Below are 21,110 nucleotides of genomic sequence, written 5' to 3'. Positions count from 1 at the left end.
GTACCAATAATCCTCCACAGTACACCTGTAAAGACAAATCTGTCTAATCCACTTGGTTATTTAGCCTGATTGAAGGATTTAATTAACACACATGCATGCTGTCTAATCGTGGTGGCCAGGCCACTGAGTGTGGGTACTGGTGAAGGACCAGTGATGACTAGTCAAAATCATTGCCAGGGGATTGTTTGGTTTGACTAAATAAATGCTGCATCTGCCATTTTAAGATGTTTGATCTCCAAAAATTATGAAGGACCCAAAGAAGATTTTCTTTTCACCCTTGTGGATATACAAGCTAAAAGCTGCACTCTGTATCTGGGGAAATCATGGTTATTAAGTAATTTTGAATATTGCAGTGTTAATTTAAGAATAACCAATAACAATAAATACAGCAATGTTAAGTTTTGCCAGTATTGTTCAGCCTTGTTAGAGAGACAGATGGATGATGAATGAATGGGTGGGTGGATGGATGGTCATTTGAAGCTGATGGGCACTTTGATATTTTCCACCCATGTGAGCCGACACAGATTTGCATTTTTGTAGTCTAAAGCAGTTCAAATGCAGATGTAGAGCAGGATGCACTCTTTACTCACATGCATTGAAGTGCACTCAAAGTGATGATTAGCAAACCAATAGATTATCTATGGAGTACTTGGTTTTTAAAATAAAATCTTAACTTACATCACTGTAGATCATTTAAAAGAGATCAAACTCTGTCTATTATACGTCACAGAGTAGAGCATATTGCTATTTTTAACAAATCACAATTGAGTTTACCAAGCTGAAAGATTCACAAAAGCAAAGCACATGTACACAATGCATAAATACAAACATAGATTAATAATGCAAAGTGCATAGAGGAGTCAGGGTCCATGTTTCCCAGGCGGCTCATGTTTCCAACACCAGTGTTAATAATCCGTCCAAATAACAGACGCTCACCCAGTGTGTCTCCTCCACGCTCACCAGGCGCTGGCCATGCCGTCGAGTGTGCGGGCCGGGAGCCTGAAGGACCCGGAGGTGGCTGAGCTGTTCTTCAGGGAGGACCCTGAGAAGCTCTTCACAGATCTGAGGGAGATCGGCCATGGGAGCTTCGGAGCTGTCTACTTCGTAAGTTCCTTTCTCTGGTGTTAGGGAATGTACAAATAATGGGATATTGGTTCTGTAGTGGTTTTCTATATTTCATCTCTGTCAGCTGGCCTCATCATGATATGGATACACTAAACATAATTTGAGCTGCATGAATTTTGGGTGCTGAATTACATTTAACTAGAATATTTATCAGGAAAGGAGGTTTAGCAACCAAGAAATGGTATTTTTAATATATCAGTATGGTTTAGTTAGCAGCAGGGCTAGGATATATATATAGATGTTATATCGATATTGTGACATGAGACTAGATATCGTCTTAGATTTTAATGTCATAAGTGTTGCCTTTCCTGGTTTTAAAGGCTGTATTACAGTAAAGTGTTATAATTTTCTGAACTTACCAGACTGTTCTAGCCTTTTATGATTTGCCATTACCCTCTTAGTCATTATATCTACATTACTAATGATTATTTTTTATTTTATTATTTATTTTGACTTTGTGAAAATATTTTATTTGAACCAATAGTCAATACTACAATATCGCCACACTGTTGACAGTATTGATCGCCCAGCCCTATCACATACACTCACATACTATACTGGCAAGTTTTGAATATGTTCTGCTTTGAGATTGTAGAAAAAATTCCCATGACTGTTCGTCCTTTTCACTTCTGCAGTGTTGATTTCTGTCCATAGCTTGCACATCTCAGGCGCGTGGTGCTAGCTAGAGGGGTATTAAGATCAGTGGTTCGCAACTGGTCCATCCAGGGGGTTCAGATTTCTCCATAGTCATTAGTTCAAGGTCCACACAGTTAAATATATTCAACGTCATTCTTGCGTTTGGCCATGTTGTCGAAACTAGTTTGCTGTTTCTGTCAAGTCGCTTTCTGTTAGTCACTCAGTCTACAGCAGGAAAAGGCGCTTTGAAATAAAAGCTCTGTGGCAGAAATTCACTGTACTTAAAAACAGTCACCTGCGGCCCATTCTGAATGGACCCACGACCCACTTTTGGACGGTGACCCACCAGCTGGGACCCACTGATTTAGATTATTAATTTGTATTCAGCTATTCTTTAGATCAGGACATTAAGGGGGAAGTACACCCATTTTCAAAATGCATCCATGTTATTGCTGTGGTCTAATGGTAAACTGAAATTGTTACCTAAATTTGTCAGAGTAAAACACAATGTGAGTACTGTAATACAAATGAAAGTAATATTGGAAATCATTACCCTCTAAAATGTGTTGATTTACTTATTTTTTGTCTGTTGGTCAAGATGGAGTGTGTCACTATGCTGTATACACACACACACACACACACACACACACACAAATTATTTGATTAAAATGGTTGCAGCTCTAACAGTGATAGTTAGCTGTAAAAGCTTGAGCTTCATCAGATTTTTGCTGTGATAGTCCACCCCCCCGAAGCCTAAAAAATAACAGCACAGATAAAATGAAAAGGCTGCTTTCTCCCATCACTGAGATGTCAACACAGTGGCGAATGTAGCCTGGGTCACAGTGGTTGATGGCGTGAAACTGTAAGCAAAACAAAGGAGAATAGCTGTCAGACACATTGGTGAGAGTGATCCTGTGGGTCAGACATAATGTCTGTGAGACATGAGGAGCGGTAGTGATGAAGGTGCTGCCGATAAGAACACAAGGTGGACAAAGCTATCAGCTGAAGGTGAAAGGTGTCAGGAGAGGAGAAGAAGATAAAAGCATGGTGTGAGTCAAGGACAAAGGACAATTCATGAGTGGTGGATGAAAAGCTCTGCTTAATGAAGGGTGAAAAGGAGCTAGTCATGGATGAAGGGATCGACGGGAGAGGGCAGAAGAGAAGAGGGAAGGAGGCTCAGCAGAAATCCTTGTTTTATATAATAGTGATTTCTGTGTTGGGACTGATGTAAAAAGTGAAGCAGGGGCACCTCTACTGTTTTAGAAGACTTGAACGAAGTAATTAATGATGTGTTTTCACTAACCTTTCCACATCAGGCCCATGACATCCGCACCAATGAGGTGGTGGCCATCAAGAAGATGTCCTATAGTGGCAAACAGTCCAATGAGGTGAGACCTGGCAGCTCTCTAATTCGTCATCTATCACAGATATGAGATCAATATATCGGTCTTGTTTATATACCAATGATTGTGGCTCTGCTCATGTTCCAGAAATGGCAGGATATCATCAAGGAAGTGAAGTTCCTCCAGAAACTGCGCCACCCCAACACTGTTGAGTACCGTGGGTGCTACCTGAGAGAGCACACAGCATGGGTGAGTGATTTATTTATTTAGACATGATTCAAATGCTAACTGCATCTACATCACGTTCATGGGATGCATTATCCTATATGTACAGAAGGTGCCTCTCAGTGTGGTGATGCTGTTACTACAAATCAAAGATTGGTGTGTGAGTGAGTGGCGAGAAATAATTAAACAACCCCAGAAACCCATCCCACAAAACCTCTTCTCGCTACAAGCAGAAGGTAATTGTCTCTCCGGGACCTAGCTTAACTGCCCACTGACACGAGCTAAAAACTCAGTCACTGGGCCCTTCATTCATGGTCTGTTCAGTTGTTTTGAGTTGTACCGCTCAGAATAGCATGTCACCAAACAGCAGTCTGAGCTGCTGACTGTCGAAAGTAGCATTATTTTTTAGCAGCTAGCCAAACCGAGTGGCAACTCTCTGTGGTAGCAATCCCCCACTTAAGTAGAAGTACTTTGCCAAACTAACATTAGCTTCACCCATCTAACATATTTCAGGGCAGCAATACTCCCGAACATTAGCTTCACCTAGCTAACATATTTCAGGGTAGCAATACTCCCGAATGTTACCTTCACCCAGTTAATATATTTCAGGGTAGCAATACTCCCGAACATTAGCTTCACCCAGCTAACATGTTTAAGGATAGCATACTCCCGAACATTAGCTTCACCCATCTAACATATTTCAGGGCAGCAATACTCCCGAACATTAGCTTCACCCAGCTAACATATTTCAGGGCAGCAATACTCCAGAACGTTAGCTTCACCCAGCTAACATATTTCAGGGTAGCAATGCTCCCGAACATTAGCTTCACCTAGCTAACATATTTCAGGGCAGCAATGCACCCGAACATTAGCTTCACCTAGCTAACATATTTCAGGGTAGCAATACTCCCGAATGTTACCTTCACCCAGCTAACATATTTCAGGGCAGCAATACTCCCGAACGTTAGCTTCACCCAGCTAACATATTTCAGGGTAGCAATACTCCTGAACATTAGCTCACCCAGCTAACGCATAACAGAGTAGCAATACTCCCACTGTACAACCCGCCTGAAAGTCGCAACACTCCCAGTCTAGCCACGCCAGATTAGCAATAGCATATATCAGTACAGCATCTCGTTAGCTTCACGGTTAAATAAACCCTGCAAGTGAGTATGGCTGCTGCTAATGGTCCCATGAAAGCAGAGGTGAAAACACAGGCGCGAGCATGCCCCTGCAGTAATGAGATATCGAGCTTGGATACTCACCTAATGTGTGATGTGTCTTGGCTTGAAACACACCCAAGCCGCCTCTGAGTCTACGTCACATTCATGGAATGCATTATTCTATATGTTTACAAGGTGCTTTTCATTATGGTAAAGCTGTTACTACAAAACAAAGATGAAAGAACGGTGAGACATAATTCAGCAACCCCTTTCAAACAAGCAGGTTCCTTTTTAAATGCAGATTTTGTGGATGTTCAGCACAAATATTTTAACTGCTATCAGCCACATTCGATCAAAAAGTTCCACGAGATATATATAATCATCATGTTGTTCTTTGTATTTATTGTTGCGTGACTCTGTTGTTTGTTGGCTGTCGCGAATTGAAATAAAAGGAGAACGAAAACTCCCCAGTAACGTAAGTGTGGGCGATATATTGTCCAAGAAATATTTGTGATAAGCAATGTTATTATCATTTTGAGACCATTTTATGCCATCAATGTAATGATAGTATAAAAGCATAATAATGCAATACACCCTTTAATTGAGCAGTGAACAGCTAAAATGTTGGTGACATTCTTATGTACAAATAAACAGGCATGTAAACACAAGGACAGTATCATACAATGTGTGGACATGACCTTGATTGTTTTTGCAGACCTCTATAAGTTCATGACGTGATTATCATATCAGGCCACTGCTGAGTGTTTGATGGTTATTTATTTCTGCTTTACTGCATAACCATCATGAAGTCATCATCAAATCAAGTTTAATTTTTCTCCTTTGCTCGCTTTTTTTTTTTTTTTTTTTTTTTTTTTTTTTTGGTCCCCTCTCTCTCATTCATTCCCTTTCTCAGTCAGGAAGTCAACAACAAATCCTTACATTGTTTCTAGCAATAATAACAACAAATGGGGAAATCTCATCCTAATGTCGATGCTTACTGGTTCCTAGAACTTTCTTCTTTATCTATCCTTGTCTGTAAAGTGGTATGCAAGTTGTAGACTTGCTGAACCAACTTCCTGAACCAACATAACTTGAAACTGTCGTACCGGAACCAAATCCAGTTCCTGGTTCCTCCGGCTGAAACAGATTTAGTTTCAGACTTCCTTAAGAAAATTTTGGTCTCTTGGGAAACTTGCTGTCATGGAAACAGCCTCGCAATTATCTGCTGTATTGTTTTTGTAATGATGCATATATTATGATATTCTATATGTTAATCAACTTTTACTATGTAGACGCTTTTAAAGAAATATTTCACTGCTGGAAGGATGGTCTTCTCATAAATCTCTGCTGTCTATGCAGAGAGAGACACAAATGCTTTTGAAATTGGTGTTGTATCAGCAGAGAAAACAGACAAGAAGGACTGTTGCATTTGCTTTTGCACAAGAGGTAGAAAAGACTACCAGAATGCATTGCACTGCATGAGACCGATAAACGCTGCTGCTGGTTGATGATGTAATCCAAACACATTCATCTGACACAATGGCAGCTGGCTGGTAACAAACAGCTTTGTATTACAGTTAAACATTAAGCTAAAACGTGTTTCAGAAAGCATTTAAGGTTAGAAATAGGCAGTGCAGGAACAGAATCTTGGTTCATATTTGATCAGCACTGCCTAGCTTTACCGTTTGATCAGAGTTTGTTCCGAGTTTAAGAAAGAGAAGGGGGAGGATCACTCTATTGATGCACTTCTATACACTTCAGCCCCGTTTCCACCCAACACTTTCAGTATGGTACCTTTGGAACCAAAAGTAACCCTTCAGACGTGGTTCCTAAACTCCGGCGTTTCCACCGCAAACAGTACTTTTAAATGTGGGCGGGGTTGTTGTCACTCACTGCTCCGTCCAGCACTCACTGCCGCAACTCAGCCCTGAGCAGAGTGACCATTCTCTATTGACCAATCAACAGACTGCAGTGTTCACAGCTCCACCTTTTAGTACCAGATCTGTGTGCCAAAAATGGGGATGTAGGGAACAGTTCCATTGGTACCATCCACAACTTTTCACAGTGGAAACAGGAAAAAAGCGTACCGAACTGCACTGTACCATACTGCTAGGTGGAAACGGGGCTTTACACACACGTCCTACATTGTGATGATACAAAGCTGGTTGAAAATAGGGGAAGTATCCCTTTAACATCCGATGCGGACTCGAGGAGACGCTCAGACCTCCATTTTGAGGTTGACATGCATTATTCTGAGCTGTACCTCCACTCCACAACAGCTCTCACACTTCAATAACTGTACTGAACTCTCAGGGAAAACTGCCTGCGGTCCAAAAAAATCTCTTTTTCAATCGGGTCAAGTGTGAAAAAGTCCTTAACATGAAGTATTCTCCTGTGTTGGGCTCCCTAAAATAGCATGCAGTTTAAACCTCCCTCTGTGTCTCTCCTAGCTGGTGATGGAGTACTGCTTGGGCTCAGCTTCTGACCTCTTAGAAGGTAAGTAGGAAATCATAGAGACAAATGAATAATTAACACTCATTAATTATGATTTACTCTAATTCAAGAGTCAATTACATATTTCAGTTGCTCACATAAACAGTGCCTGATATCCCCTCATACCTCTCTCCTCCCAGTCCACAAGAAACCCCTCCAGGAAGTGGAAATAGCTGCCATAACCCATGGTGCATTGCAGGGATTGGTGTATCTTCACTCTCACAACATGATTCACAGGTAACCCCCATTCCTTTTCTCACTATCTGTATCTATTCTGCTCTCCTCCCCCACACTTCTTCTGACAAGAGACAAAACAAATACAGGGGAGAAAAGCACAAACTGTGCTGCCTAAGATGAGCTTATGCAACGCTGTTTGTGCTCACACACTGTGTGCAGCAACACATTTCACTGCATCTAACAATACATTTTCTCTCTCATATGTTGCTGTTTTGTCTTCCTCGTGATTTTTTTTCCTGACCAGTCATTTCCTCTTATCTGATGGTGTCTCTCACTCAGGGATGTGAAGGCAGGAAACATCTTGTTAACAGAGCCAGGTCAGGTCAAGCTGGGAGACTTTGGCTCGGCCTCCATTGTTGCCCCAGCCAACTCCTTCGTTGGAACACCTTACTGGTAAGACATCAAACTTATTACTCATAGCAGCATCATCCTCACTTTCATAAGAATTACACCAGATTGTGATCCAGCAAAGCTTGCACCTTCCTCGTGTTCATGTTCATCAGCTTTCCAAAAAACACGTAGACTAAAAAAAATGATCCCTGCTTATAAAAAAATGTCATCAACCCCCCTGATGTTCTTAAGCTTCACTAAGTATGTCCCTGTATCATAATAAGCTGTTTCTAAAGTTGTAATCCTTTCGAGTCGAGTCTTGGTTGATTTGGAGACAGTCCTGGTTACCACGGCAACAGCAAGTGCCGTTTAATACTACAGGTCCCAGAATTCTAGGGCAGCAAACACTTGTCAAGCAGCTACTGTGAAATGACCGCTGTCTTGTTTTACAGATGCATGTTTGACGAATGTTTCCACATAGCACTAACCACGGTGACAAATAGAGATATGGTCTGCTAGCCACAGCTGGAGGTCTAACATACATTGCATCGGTTGATTTTAATTTAAATGTGACAATGCTTACATGAGTCATTCTTGTCAGATAAATGAGTAAATAACACACTGCTTTCCTTTGACTGCTGCACAACAAAGGCAAACCGCATGTGTCGCCAGTTGAACTCTTTTAATGTGAAGCAGCCGCAGTTCGTTTTGTTCACAGTAGCAGTAATTTAATACATCTCTGATAGAGAGTAAAGAGATTGACAGTGAAGCTGTTAACATGAAGCTGAATTACAGGCATGCATCATTGTCTGTGAGTCCTTTGTGTGTATGTGAAGGAATTTAAATCCACCGCAGGAATAACAGACGTTTGATTAAATAGGAATCTTTAAGTCCTCCTCCACTTAAATATTAGCTTTTCTTCTGTTTATGTCCTCTAAAATGTCTGACCTCATCTATACTGACTTAAATCAGTGTAAAATTAATCATCATCCACCTGAATGTTACTACCTTACCTGTTGAAAGTAGCTAACTTAGTCATGAAATGATTCTGCGCACCCAATCCTCTGTCTTGTTGTGGCTGTGTCCCGCAGCCACATTTTCTTTATTTTCTTTCTTTGGTCAAACGTCTCTAAAGGCTTCAGACGGATGCGAAAAACACAGAAAATCGAACCTGTTCCGAAATTTTTAATGACAGACAAAAAAAAGTGTGCTAAAGCCTTAACTCGGGGGAACAGACTCTGACACAACATTGGCAAAGAAATCTGAAATTTCCAGCGCAGAGTGGACTTGACAGTACAGAGAGCAGAGTTAGCATCAGTTTAGTGAAATTTTTCACAGCAAACATGTCAGAGTGTGCAGTTTTTGGATGTTAACCTGACCCTGGTGCTTTCTTCCACTATCTACCAAAAACGCCATCATAGATATTATTGTTCATTTCACAAACAACATAGATAAAAGATGCTAACTAACGCTTACCATCTGATACGTCTCCAAGTCACCCCATTTGGTGCACAGCAGATTCCTCAACTTATGTCCGGGTCTGACCGAGGCTCAAACATGTATGGCTGAATCTTATGCTAGCCCTCTTGATGCACACTGCTCTTTCACCAGCCAACCCAGTGAGAGCATAGCTGAAGAAAGCATAAAGCAAAACCTGCAGCAAGCAGCGGTGTTTGGGCAGGGAGGACACATCCACAATTTCTTGATCAAGGACAAAGAGTAGATGTGCTTTAGGCCACTTCTCAGTTATTTTAAGTACTGTGTGAGAATACCATGTTAAACAAAGTACTAGTATTAGCATAAGTGTACATACTCAAAAAATTGTGTGGAGGGGATTACCACGCTACGCCAGAGTGAAATGAAAATGTGTTTGGTAATAGACTGTGAAAATATTAGACATAGTTGCCATGACGTCACCCATTAGGACGCCAGAAGGGACGATATTTGGGCGAGAGGCTGAAGCTGTAGCTGTGAAGGAGTGAGGGGTAGATTGGATTGAGAAGCCGAAGACACAATCAGCAGACCACCTGTCACTCAAGCAGCCCGTCCTTAATTATGCGTAATGCAGCCAGCCTGAAGTGGCCATTCAAGGAACTGCAGTTTATGGCACTTCTGTGTTAAATTCATTTTTCGGCGCTTCAGGTTGCAGCTCGGATAATGATATTAAAATCTCATTACTTTTACTTTAATTCTTTAGTGATTGCTTTTACCCCAGTCAGAAAAAGAAACACTTTTCTCCTCTCATCCCAGTGGTATCTAATCCAGCAGGTAGCTTCAGTTTTATTTGCAGTACTGCAAACTTCAAATAGCTGACTCGTCTCCTCTGGCTGGCTGTGCCTAATTTATTGTCACACTTGTGAAGCAAAAAAAGGTCCCGGCAAGGTGTGGCCGCCTGGAAGTGAGATTCAAATTCATTCAAAGCACGCAGCAGAGTGAAGGTCAAACTTTTATTGACATGCTGATGTTTATTAACATATTATTTATATATATTTACATATGTATTTGTCGTCAACTAATGCTTCCAGCACTACTTGCATATTCCTCTCAAGTACATCCACTTTTCATGGGCTACAGGTTGCTGTTATTATTGCCTAACCCTCGTTATGTTCATGTCTATTCATGTGGCGTAGACGTGGGGATGACGGTGAGCCCCGAGGCGGTGTTCTCTGTTGGTCCATGATCAAAGGCAAAGAGATGGAAATGGCTGAATAACTTTGTTGTATCCTCCATGCAGGATGGCCCCTGAGGTGATCCTGGCCATGGATGAGGGTCAGTACGATGGGAAGGTGGATGTGTGGTCACTTGGCATTACCTGCATAGAGCTGGGTAAGAGATGGCTATAAAATGGTACACAAGTGTGTTTTTTTTGTGTGTGTGTGTGTTCACAAAGCTGAAAGCATCCAACCCTTTTCTTTGCTTTCCCTTTTTTTGGTTCTTGCTCTTTATCTGCCACTCTCTGTCTCTGTCACGCTATGTCGTGCTCTGTCACTCTCTAGCGGAAAGGAAGCCTCCTCTGTTCAACATGAATGCTATGAGTGCCTTATACCACATCGCCCAGAACGAGAGCCCCGTGTTGCAGTCTAATCACTGGTGAGAGTTAGTGAAACTTCCTAAGTGTCCTTACAGGCAAATAAGACTTTTGTTGTTGATTTAATGTGCAAAAAAGGAGCATTTATTATGTTGCTTTTATAAAAATGCTCCCGATGTTATTGAAGCTCTTTCAACATGTTTTTCAAAGGATTAAGGATTTTACACACATTACCACAAAGTTTACAAGGGATAAAACCATGGCTGACAAAGTGATAGAAATGTAATTAGCACAATGATGGTTGGGATTTGCAGCTTCAGTCTGTTGCAGGTAGTTTACATTAGATGACAAAATGCTTTGTGACATCCTGTATTAAACAACCACACTGAAGGAAAAAAAGTTATTACGCTAAAAAATACCTATTACATCTTCACGTAGTGTTACAATGTCGGATGTTAATATTAATCATGGCCAAAGTTTCAAATAAGAAGGTAAACATATGTAAAAGTAATTTCTGTGAGCAAAAACTTCAGACTTGAAACTGTTTTGAATACTTCCAATGTTTTTTTCTACCCTGGCTACAGTATGACATCATGGTGTGCCAAATGTCTTGCTCCAGGTATACTACTTCGTTACTGTCATCCCTGGCTACATGTACACTGCTAATGTACATGTAGCTAACATCAGGGAAACGTGTAATCTTGGTTGCTGATGTTTTAAATTTCTCCCTGATTTTGGATCATATTCCTGCTGGAACATTTTCTGGTGATCAAGATTTTGGTCTAGAAGCTTTATCTGTTGATTTGTCACAGTAGCTGTGATGACAGGGCAGAGTTACCAAGATTCGGAGATACGGAAGATACATAAGACACGGAAACACTGACCAATCAGAGCAGACTTGGCTTTTTTGGGAAGGAGGCTTTAAGATACAGGAGTGTTTCAGACAGAGGGTGAATACAGGTGTTCTATCACAGACAGTATGAGGAAAATAAAGTGTTTTTTGAACATTAAAACATGTAAACATGTTCAAGCAGAAACCCAATATACAAATATGAACCTGAAAATGAGCATGATAGGTCCTCTTTGAAGTAATTTACTTTCATTACAAAGTTATCTTAATTAAAAGTACTGTGAAAAGCTTTAAAAAAAAATAGTAAAACATATTAGACCACAAGGATCTGTGTTACAGTTGGAGCAACATTTACAAGCTGCCTTAATTTCTCATAACACCATAATATGAATGGTGCTTTTATAAATTGTTTGGTTTTTTTTCTTTAATCGCTTTCAGGTCGGATTATTTCCGCAATTTTGTGGACTCCTGTTTGCAGAAGATCGCCCAGGACAGACCTACCTCTGATGTGCTGCTCAAGGTACAGAATGTTGTTTGATGTTGAACATGAAGGCAGGTGGAGACGTGTGATCATCTCTTTGTTAGACGTTGTCTCTATGATCACGCCGGAGGAAATCTGAATAAGAAGAGCTTTTAGCCAGATGACTAATTGTTTGAAATTAAAATGCATGAATGTATTAATTTGTATGTTCTAATAAAAGACTGTGTACATTAGGGGTAGGGCACAAACAGTGCTCTACACACAGTATCATGTCTGGGATAGTTAGTATTAATAACAATAATCAAATTCAACAGATGCAAACATTACATGTAATTCTGTTTCGTACATCAGGTGTTCAAATTGAAGCAGTTATATAAAAATGAAGTGCTCTCTTTTCTCTTGAGTCACAACCAAATGTTCAGTGGTAAATTATTATAGTGGTAACTGTTTATGTTTGCTGTTCTAGTTTGCTGAAACATGTGCTGGCATAACAGCAAGTCAGCTTGTTTCTGTTGATGAAACAAATAACTTGCTTTTCCCTAATTTTCCTTTAACTTCAAAGGAAGGTATCAAAGGAAAACACTGAGTTAAGGGTTCATATGTGAACAGCAATGTGTTGACTCTGGTTAATAAGCAGAACCTCCATTTAAATTAAAATCAGCATCTTATCAATAATGGACCCACCCCCAATCTAGCACCCCAACTTCCATGTACATTTCACACTGGTTAATCCTAATATACAGGGACCTTGATCTCAGCGCTTAAGAATCCTGTGACTGACCTTTCACCCTTATTTCCATCCAGCACCATTTCCTATGCAGAGAGCGTCCGATGACAGTTGTGATGGACCTGATCGCCCGCACCAAGGATGCTGTCCGCGAGCTGGACAACCTTCAGTACCGCAAGATGAAGAAAATCCTCTTCCATGAGGCGCACAACGGTCCCGCACCAGAAGGAGGCGATGAGGAGGAGGTGAGAATTATAATGATACATTGATCTGAATTGATATATGGATTCTAGGGATGTAACAATACCAGAAACTCACGATACAATATTATCATGATAAAGAGTCCACGATACGATATATATCACAATATTTATACAAGGGGAAAAAAAGAGAAAATTTATTGTTAAAAATAGCTATTTTATTCAAAAATAGTGCGTGTACACTGTACAGCATGTTATTTTTAACTTGGAAGCATATCATAAACAAATCAACACACAGTTGAACATGTGCTTTCATTTCCCCCCTATTACTGCTAGGCAGGCAGACATTAAAGTGCCATAACAAAGTCATGTCAATTAAAACTATAGTGACAGAATATGAAAATGGAAACATTCAGTATTTTTTAACCTACTCTGAACAAAAGTAGTGTAGTACTATTACTAGAAAGTCATCTGAATGACATCAAATTATGAGGATAGAGTAGTCTTAATATTCATCAAATATACAGAACTTAGAACAATCAGACCCTGCAACAACAACAAAATTAACAAATTAGAAATAATGTAAACTCAATAACGCACAATCCCTCACTCACAGATACACAGAGAGAGAGAGACAGAGACAGAGAGAGAGAGAGAGAGAGAGAGAGAGAGGTGGGTAGAGATGTGTGTAAAAGAAACCAAAATAAATAAAGCCCAGCCATTTCCCTGGAAGTCATAGAAAAACCCAAAAACACACATTCACTCAGTTTGTTCACGCCAGGTTGACAATCTTGACATCAAGGAGACCCTAACACTTTCTCAGAACAGGAGATGAGGAGAAGAAAGCTCTGGTCCTGCGCTTTCATGTGATATGCGTGGTATTTCTGTGCGACCCTGCATTCGCGAGTAATCCATCCAAAAGTAATGTGTGTGCAAAGCTGTATGAAAGCTTTGTTATACATTATTTTAGTGTAACTTTATCTTTTTTTTTTTGCTGTGAAAACATTGGACTACCGACAAGTAGCCTTGTTGGAAAGCCACAATTCCGCTGTTTCACGTGTTATGTGTGGCTTCTCGCTATGACGAACGGTTGCGGAGAAAATCCACAGAGAAGAACAGTCAATCTCCTTACTTTTATTAGCTGTTTTCTCCAGTCACGCACGGGTCAGAGTCGTAGGATGAGAGGCTGAGCTGCACGAGTCTGCTCTCACCTGCACGCGCAGTTGCATGCAAAGGATTATGGGGAATGTAGTCGCACAGTCTGCATGCAAAGGATTATGGGGAATGTAGTCGCACAGTCACATTACCGGCTCTGTAGGAGAACGCAGCTATATAACTATCGTGGCATTCCCACAACGGTATCGAGAATTTATTTTATCGCGACGCCGCGAAATTCGATATATCGTTACATGCCTAATGGATTCAGTGTTCAACGATCTGGCGTCATTGATGCAGAGTGAAAACACTGTCGAGACACAAGTCCTTGTATACTTGATGTGTTCTGAATGTGATAGTAGGCCGACTTAATGTGGCTATTGAAATTGAGGTCTGAGTCCATGACCACACCAAGACTTCTGACTTGGTCTGTGGTTTTTAACATTGCCCACTGAAGCTGAGTGACGACTTCTGATCATTCCGCATTGGCTCCAAAAACTATTACCTCAGTTTTTTCTTTGTTTAATCGCAGAAAATCGTGGCATTTGTTTGACGCACTCAGTAGGAGCTTTTATTAGACCATATTCCCCTGGTGACATGGTTATAAAAACTTGTGTGTCACCTTCATAACTGTGGTATCATATTGTGTTGTTTTCCATAATCTGAGCCAATGTAGATCAGGGGTGTCAAACATACAGCCTGGAATCCGGAACTGGCCCGCCAGAAGGTCCAATCACACATGACTTTACACACCTAATGTTGATGCACTTGTGAAGACTGAGAAGTTTCAGGAGAAAGTTCATGTAAAACACTGCCACAGAGGCTTTTCAAACTGACCAGAATACAGCTCTCTGAAATAACAATGAGTACTTCCTGTGGTCAGATTTAAAGATACTGAACATTGTGCAGAGTATTGTCAACCAGCAGTTTCAGTACAAAAGAATCTGTATCAGATTTCTATCTTAAAGCAATATGGGTGGAGCCCTGCTGCTAAGGCACTGACAAAACTTCAGACTGTAAATGGGTTGTAAGGCAGGGGATGACTTTACCTGCTTCTTCAATAGCTTCCTCTTTAGTGGAAAATTATGAAAAAAAGTCACATGTAATGAAAGTGAGTAGCAGATTGACTGAAAGTGGAAAAATTGAGACATACTATTGATTTTGTTCATAATTTTTCCTAGGATATTGCAGGCTGTTCATTTGTTTTGTAAATGGATGAATGCTTTTAGAATGAACTTCATTACACCAAAAAAGGGGAAAATTTGAAGGGGTCGTTATTTATAGGTTATTATACAGTGGTTTTACTGGTCCGGCCCACTTGAGATCAAACTGGGCCCCTGAACTAAAATGAGTTTGACACCCCTGATGTAGATGTTAAACAGAAGAGGCCCCAGTATGGAGCCTTGAGGAACTCTGCACGTCATATTTGTCTGCTCAGAAGTACAGTTACCTATAGACACACAGTACTCCCTAACCTTTGAGTATAAATCAAACAAGTTTAGTACAGGCCCAGAAAATCTTACCCAGCTTTCCTGTCGGTCTAGTTATATGTTGTGGTCGACAGTGTCAAATGCAGCACTGAGAGATCTAGTATGTTGTTTAAATGGTTGTCACTGAAGACCTTAACAAGAGCAGTCTGATTGCTGTGGTGTGGTGGAAAAGCTGTAAGAAAGATACCAAAACAGTTATGTAGTGCCAAGAAGTTGTTTAGAGGGTGAAAAACAGCTTTTCACTGACTTAATATAAAAACAGGAGGTCTGATATGGGCCTTTAATTGTTCAGTAGTGACTGCAGTTGTAAGGCCCAGTGGGAAAACACCTGAGAGAAAACACTCATTTACAATGTACGGAGATGTGAGGTGAAAAAAAAAGAGTCAGGAAGGTTGTAAGGTTAGAGATGCAGTGACTGGTGGATAAATACGGGCTACTATTGACTTTCAGCCCTTAATTTACTAACTAGATTTATCCCCATCCCAGTCCTTTAACATCCATATATGCAGATAATGAGTCCAATCCAATACTTTTACTTAGTGTTGATTGAAGGTGTGTCTGACACATTGAATAACAGCTATAGACTACTAAATTTGGCACACCTTGTTTTTTACAAGCTGCCTGGTCCTAGTACTGGTTTTTCCTCTTATACTTGAGCAAAATTTATGACCTGGCTGTCATAAATTAGAGCAATGCTGTATCACTATCAGGCGAGGTTGACAAAACACAGTAGAGTAATGAAAGGATCACATCACCTCAGATTTATATCAGCCAGTAACAATCCTAAAATACGCACAGAGCATCGACTCAGGACTTCGCTACTCTACTTTGAACGTCATAGTGGGTTGATTTAAATGGTCTGATTTTTAAAAGTTAAAATATGTGAAAGTTTGTGAATTTGAGGAACAGCTAAGGCCTTGAAAGTTTTTTTAAATGGACATAAATAGAAATGGGTGCTTGTAGTTTTTATATTTTGTGCAACAATTGAAATTGAAATTCTTTTGGTGTTTTCTGCCATCACACATTGAAGCTTCTTTACCTGCTTCTTTGAATGAACTGGGCCCGGAATTTCCTTGAAAAGTCCTTGAAATTGATGTTTAAAGAGGTGTGGGAACCCTGGAAGACAGTTTGTGTTGCTTCAGAGTTGTGTATTTCCTGCTAACCACAAGCATGAAACAAGAGCTCTTGAAAAACACACTTGAAAAGCTCACACGTGATAACTGAGTTCCTGCAGTAACTCCAAAGTTAGCAGGACTCAAACGAAACAAAGAAGTACCAGCTGTCTTGAAGATGAACCTTCAAAAAACCTTTGAAGAGGACGAAGCATGTAACAGGCTCTGTGAGGGAAAACAGCTGGTTTTATCATCCATCCTGCCTTTGTATTGTACTTCTCAATATATATTGTGAACATCGGGTCCCTTCCTCTCCATACAAAGGCCTTTGTTTCCACATTTGATGCCAGTTGGTTGTTCCCCCGAAAAGGAAATGGAGGAATTCAGAGAATGTGGGGCTGCACTTTTCCAGAGTGTGGGCCCGTGTCTCACTATGTTTCATATTTTACTGTATGTCTGCTCATAAAGGTTTTTGTAGGATAAGCACATTCATGCACACTATCAACCTGTCAACACCACTTCTACTATGACGTAAAGAAATCACCCTGAAAGTGTTGTCTTCCCCCAGAACCCTTTAACCACTTCAACCAAACTTGTTTCTTTATTCTTCTCCACCAGGATGTGGAGCAGTATATGCTGCGCACCGGCACAGTCAACAGCATGGAGAGCTCCCACTCTCTGCCATCCATGTCAATCAGCGCCAGCTCCCAGAGTAGCTCGGTCAACAGCCTGGCGGATGGCTCCGACGACAGCGGGGAGATGGCCATGATGCAGGAGGGAGAGCACACCGTCACCTCCAACAGCTCCGTCTTGCACAAGCCCCTGGTCAGTCCCCATGTTTTACTGTTCGTTGAGGAGTCCTGTCCATCCCAGACCTATCTTTGGCACATTTGGCACCAAGTGTAAAAGTTTCACGTAGAGCCTAGTACGTACCTTAAAAGAAAGACCATGTAACCACAAGCTTTATCTCAGACCTCGGGCATTCTGAGGAGAAATGGCTTTCATAGATATATTGAAAATAAGATGGTTTCTCAGCAGTTTCTAGAACAAAAAGGCTCGCCATCCACTAGCCAAAAAATGCAATTCTTACAGAAATCTCTGAATGTCTAAAAAAATTTTATACCAAATCCATAGCATGGATTTTTTTATGGTGTTCCTCAAGGTCTTGGTGTCTTTAAGTGGTCTTTTTGAGGGATTTTGAACCATTTTTATCAACTCTAGAGTTGCAAAAAATGCTTAAATTTAGCACCAAATAAACCCAAACATTGCATCTACAACTATTAGACATAACTGAGCATGGCAATGGCCACCATATGTTTCCATTATAATGTCCTAAGCCCTTATACACTCTAAACTTTAAAAGTTTGAAAAGGCACCTAACCAAAACACGATTTTTAATGTATTTTTATGACTGGAAAAACTCGCTTTGAGCTGCACCCCAAATTAGTATTTTTAGGTGATGTATACCAGTGTAATGCAACATATATTTTTAAACTGTTATCTCCCCCTAAATACCTCCTGTGTCCCCTAAAAAAATGACAAAAATGGGTCTATAGTAAGGAGGGGGGAGCGGAAGAGGTTAAATACTGGAGTTGGACAAACTGTCATTGTCAGACCACTTCTACACATGCACACTTGCACCACCTACGGGAAGTAGAAGGTAATAGCAGCACCAGTTTTGACATGAAAATTCAGTGTAGACGTGTCAGTGTTGCCACCTACAGAGGAGAAGCAGAAAATCACCAGGGCGATATCAAGTTCACCAGCTGCCAAAGCTTCCAGTTGTGCTGGGCTGAGTGAATCTTTTCTTAACTAAAGCCCTAAATGAAGTTAAATGTTCCCTGTATTTAATATTAAGTATTAAGATGACATCCATTTAAGACTAGTGAGTTTAAAGTTCCTGTCCTTAAACCACCACAAGATGTTCTAATAAGTCCTTTTGTCTCTCTTCTGCCGCAGAGCCATGACAATATCTACGATGATCCCTATCAGCCAGAGGTCGACTCACAAAGAGAAGCTTCGTCTGCCGGTGGCGGCGGGGGAGGCGGAGGAGGAGGAGGAAGGCGTCGTCGAGGCAGAGACCATTTTGCCACCATTAGGACGGCCTCGCTCGTCACCCGTCAGATCCAGGAACATGAGCAGGGCTCGGCCCTTAGAGAGCAGATGTCTGGGTAAGGTGACACAAACGAGCGGTAGATGCCATAAAAGAGCTTTACAGTCCCTACCTTATAAAACGGACACCCCTCATGTTTTATCTTTAATAGAGAATAAAAAAACCTCAAGTAAAAACCTTGTTAGAAATAAAAAGTCAACCAGCCAACTTGACGCTCCGTGTCTCCTCACAGGTACAAGCGAATGCGGCGGCAGCACCAGAAGCAGCTGATGGGGCTGGAGAACAAGCTGAAGGCGGAGATGGACGAGCACCAGCTGAGGTTGGACAAAGAGCTGGAGAATCAGAGGAACAGCTTCTCAATGGAGGGAGAGAAGCTCTCCAAGAAGCACCAGGCTATCCTGGAGAAGGAGGTGAGCAGGCGGAGGAGGAGGAGGAGTGAGTAATGGTGATCAGGACTGCCAGAGAAACTAAAGGGGGACGATGGGTGATGTTTGACAGATACCTGATTCACAGTGAACATTGATTTACCGTAATTACTCCAGTGTTTTTTAAATGTGCTGCTTTTTAATCTTGTGCTTTTCATAACTCTAATGAGATGACGTGTTGTTTGTTTCAGACAAAGGCAGTCCTGACTGAGGAGAAGAAGTTCCAGCAGCACATACTTGGCCAGCAGAAGAAGGAGTTGACCGGTCTGCTGGAGTCCCAGAAGCGACAGTATCGACAGCGCAAGGAGCAGCTTAAAGAGGTACTCCTGGGTTTTAGAGAAATCTGACAGTATCCAGTTTGATTCAATAAGAATCTAACTTTTTTTGTTAGCATTACTCTGCCGCATACTGACACTATACGAACAGCATTCTTCTTTCAACCTGTTGGGCTAACACTACCGTACCTCCTGTTCATCATCTTTATTTTATTTCCACTCCAGGAACTGAATGAGAACCAGTCAACACCAAAGCGGGAGAAACAGGAGTGGCTGGTGCATCAGAAGGAGTGTCTGCAGCAGCTGCAGGCGGAGGAGGAAGCAGGCCTGCTGCGGCGACAGAGGCAGTATTATGAGCTACAGTGTCGTCAGTACAAGAGGAAGATGCTGCTGGCACGCCACAACCTGGAGCAGGACCTGCTCCGAGAGGTACCGGTTTTACATCAGACTGGTGTGTCGATGTCGGATCAACAAGTCAGTATTCCCTAAAAATGTTTAAAGCAGCCAACTGGCCCAGTCACAATGAAGTACTTTTTTGCAATGTTTATTTACTGTCCTGCGCTTTAAGTCTTTGTGAGCTTTGAGCAACGCGGAGGTGGACATACAATATGTCACATGGTTGACATGACAACCCTGGTAAAGACAAACTCAGCCACAGTGTGAGAGAGAAACAGTGAATGACATTGTCAGGTAGCAAAACCCTTCTCAGACAGTATGTAAACAAAACGATATGCCTGCGAGAGCTCAACCAATTTATTGATGTGGCCCACTAATCGGCATCAATACGACACTTTACAGCCTGTCATTACCAACGGAACTTGGCTCTGATGGTGGGTGATGGCTGCGCGGCTTCCACTGCTCACATGGGGAAATGCATCCCAGACCAGAGCTGAAAAGGGGAGGTTTGGTTTCAGTCAGTGGATTTAGCTCCAGAGAAGTCAGGTCTCCTCTGTTATGCAACTGTGTCCAAGTGCACTGTTCTTTATTTTAACATGGATTTACATTTTTGGCTGGACTGTAAAAGCGGGCCCAGCTCAATAAACACAAAAGTCTGCCACTTCCTGTTTCAAATTAAAAGCATTTTAGCCTTTCATACACAGTCCAGCCATATAAATCCTGGAGGAAGTATTATGAAAATGCAAAATTACTCCACATCACAGTTAATGTTAGCCAGCATATGCTGTCTTTTGGCCGGTATCACAAGTAGTTGTCAGGCAGATGAAAATATCAAGGGCAAAAATGTTCAGTGGAAAACATTCCAAATAAATAATTAAATGCATTAATAGCATGTTAAGTAGTTAAATTTTGTATGACCTAAGACCAACTGAAATATAAACATATATTATGCAGGTCAGATTTTCGGATTTCGGAGTGTGTCCCTGCTTCTTTAGAGCATACACCACATCCACGGCAGTCATGGTCTTCCTCAGCGTGCTTGGTGTACTTAGATGACGGCAATCACATTCTCCAGGAAGACCTCCAACACACCGCAGGTCCTGGTGGAACAGACCAGACATAATACTTTACTCCACCATGGCGAGCCAGACAGTGGATAGCGGGCTTGGTGGTTCGCAGAAGCACCGCAAAGCATGGCGATTATTATCATATCTTTTTTTTTCTGTTTTTTTTTGCAAGTTGCGAGCAAATCTGGCGGGACAACAAAATGATTTTCTATTATGAACTATATGCAGACTATATTAGT

At 41.3% G+C, this 21,110-nt stretch overlaps 1 protein-coding gene across 4 annotated transcripts in view; it reads left to right on the top strand.

The window, feature by feature from the left end:
- taok2b (TAO kinase 2b) overlaps positions 1-21,110 on the top strand; it is a 39,727-nt gene that overhangs the window by 2,876 nt on the left and 15,741 nt on the right. For 2 of the 4 annotated variants that reach the window (XM_050059693.1, XM_050059691.1), the window contains exons 2-16: positions 964-1,104; positions 3,078-3,149; positions 3,252-3,353; positions 6,943-6,988; positions 7,126-7,222; positions 7,502-7,615; positions 10,287-10,378; positions 10,549-10,642; positions 11,869-11,950; positions 12,716-12,883; positions 17,214-17,420; positions 18,555-18,766; positions 18,941-19,118; positions 19,325-19,453; positions 19,634-19,837. In XM_050059693.1, coding sequence (XP_049915650.1) covers positions 973-1,104; positions 3,078-3,149; positions 3,252-3,353; positions 6,943-6,988; positions 7,126-7,222; positions 7,502-7,615; positions 10,287-10,378; positions 10,549-10,642; positions 11,869-11,950; positions 12,716-12,883; positions 17,214-17,420; positions 18,555-18,766; positions 18,941-19,118; positions 19,325-19,453; positions 19,634-19,837 — 1,929 coding nt within the window. In that variant the 5' untranslated portion in view covers positions 964-972. Of the gene's footprint in view, positions 1-963; positions 1,105-3,077; positions 3,150-3,251; positions 3,354-6,942; positions 6,989-7,125; positions 7,223-7,501; positions 7,616-10,286; positions 10,379-10,548; positions 10,643-11,868; positions 11,951-12,715; positions 12,884-17,213; positions 17,421-18,554; positions 18,767-18,940; positions 19,119-19,324; positions 19,454-19,633; positions 19,883-21,110 lie in introns of all 4 variants that reach the window. The other 2 variants (XM_050059692.1, XM_050059690.1) reach the window with 1 other exon arrangement.

The sequence above is a fragment of the Epinephelus moara genome, chromosome 13 (assembly GCF_006386435.1).
Source record: "Epinephelus moara isolate mb chromosome 13, YSFRI_EMoa_1.0, whole genome shotgun sequence".
Taxonomy (NCBI): Eukaryota; Metazoa; Chordata; class Actinopteri; order Perciformes; family Serranidae; genus Epinephelus; species Epinephelus moara.
This window is presented reverse-complemented; position numbering and strand designations above follow the sequence as displayed.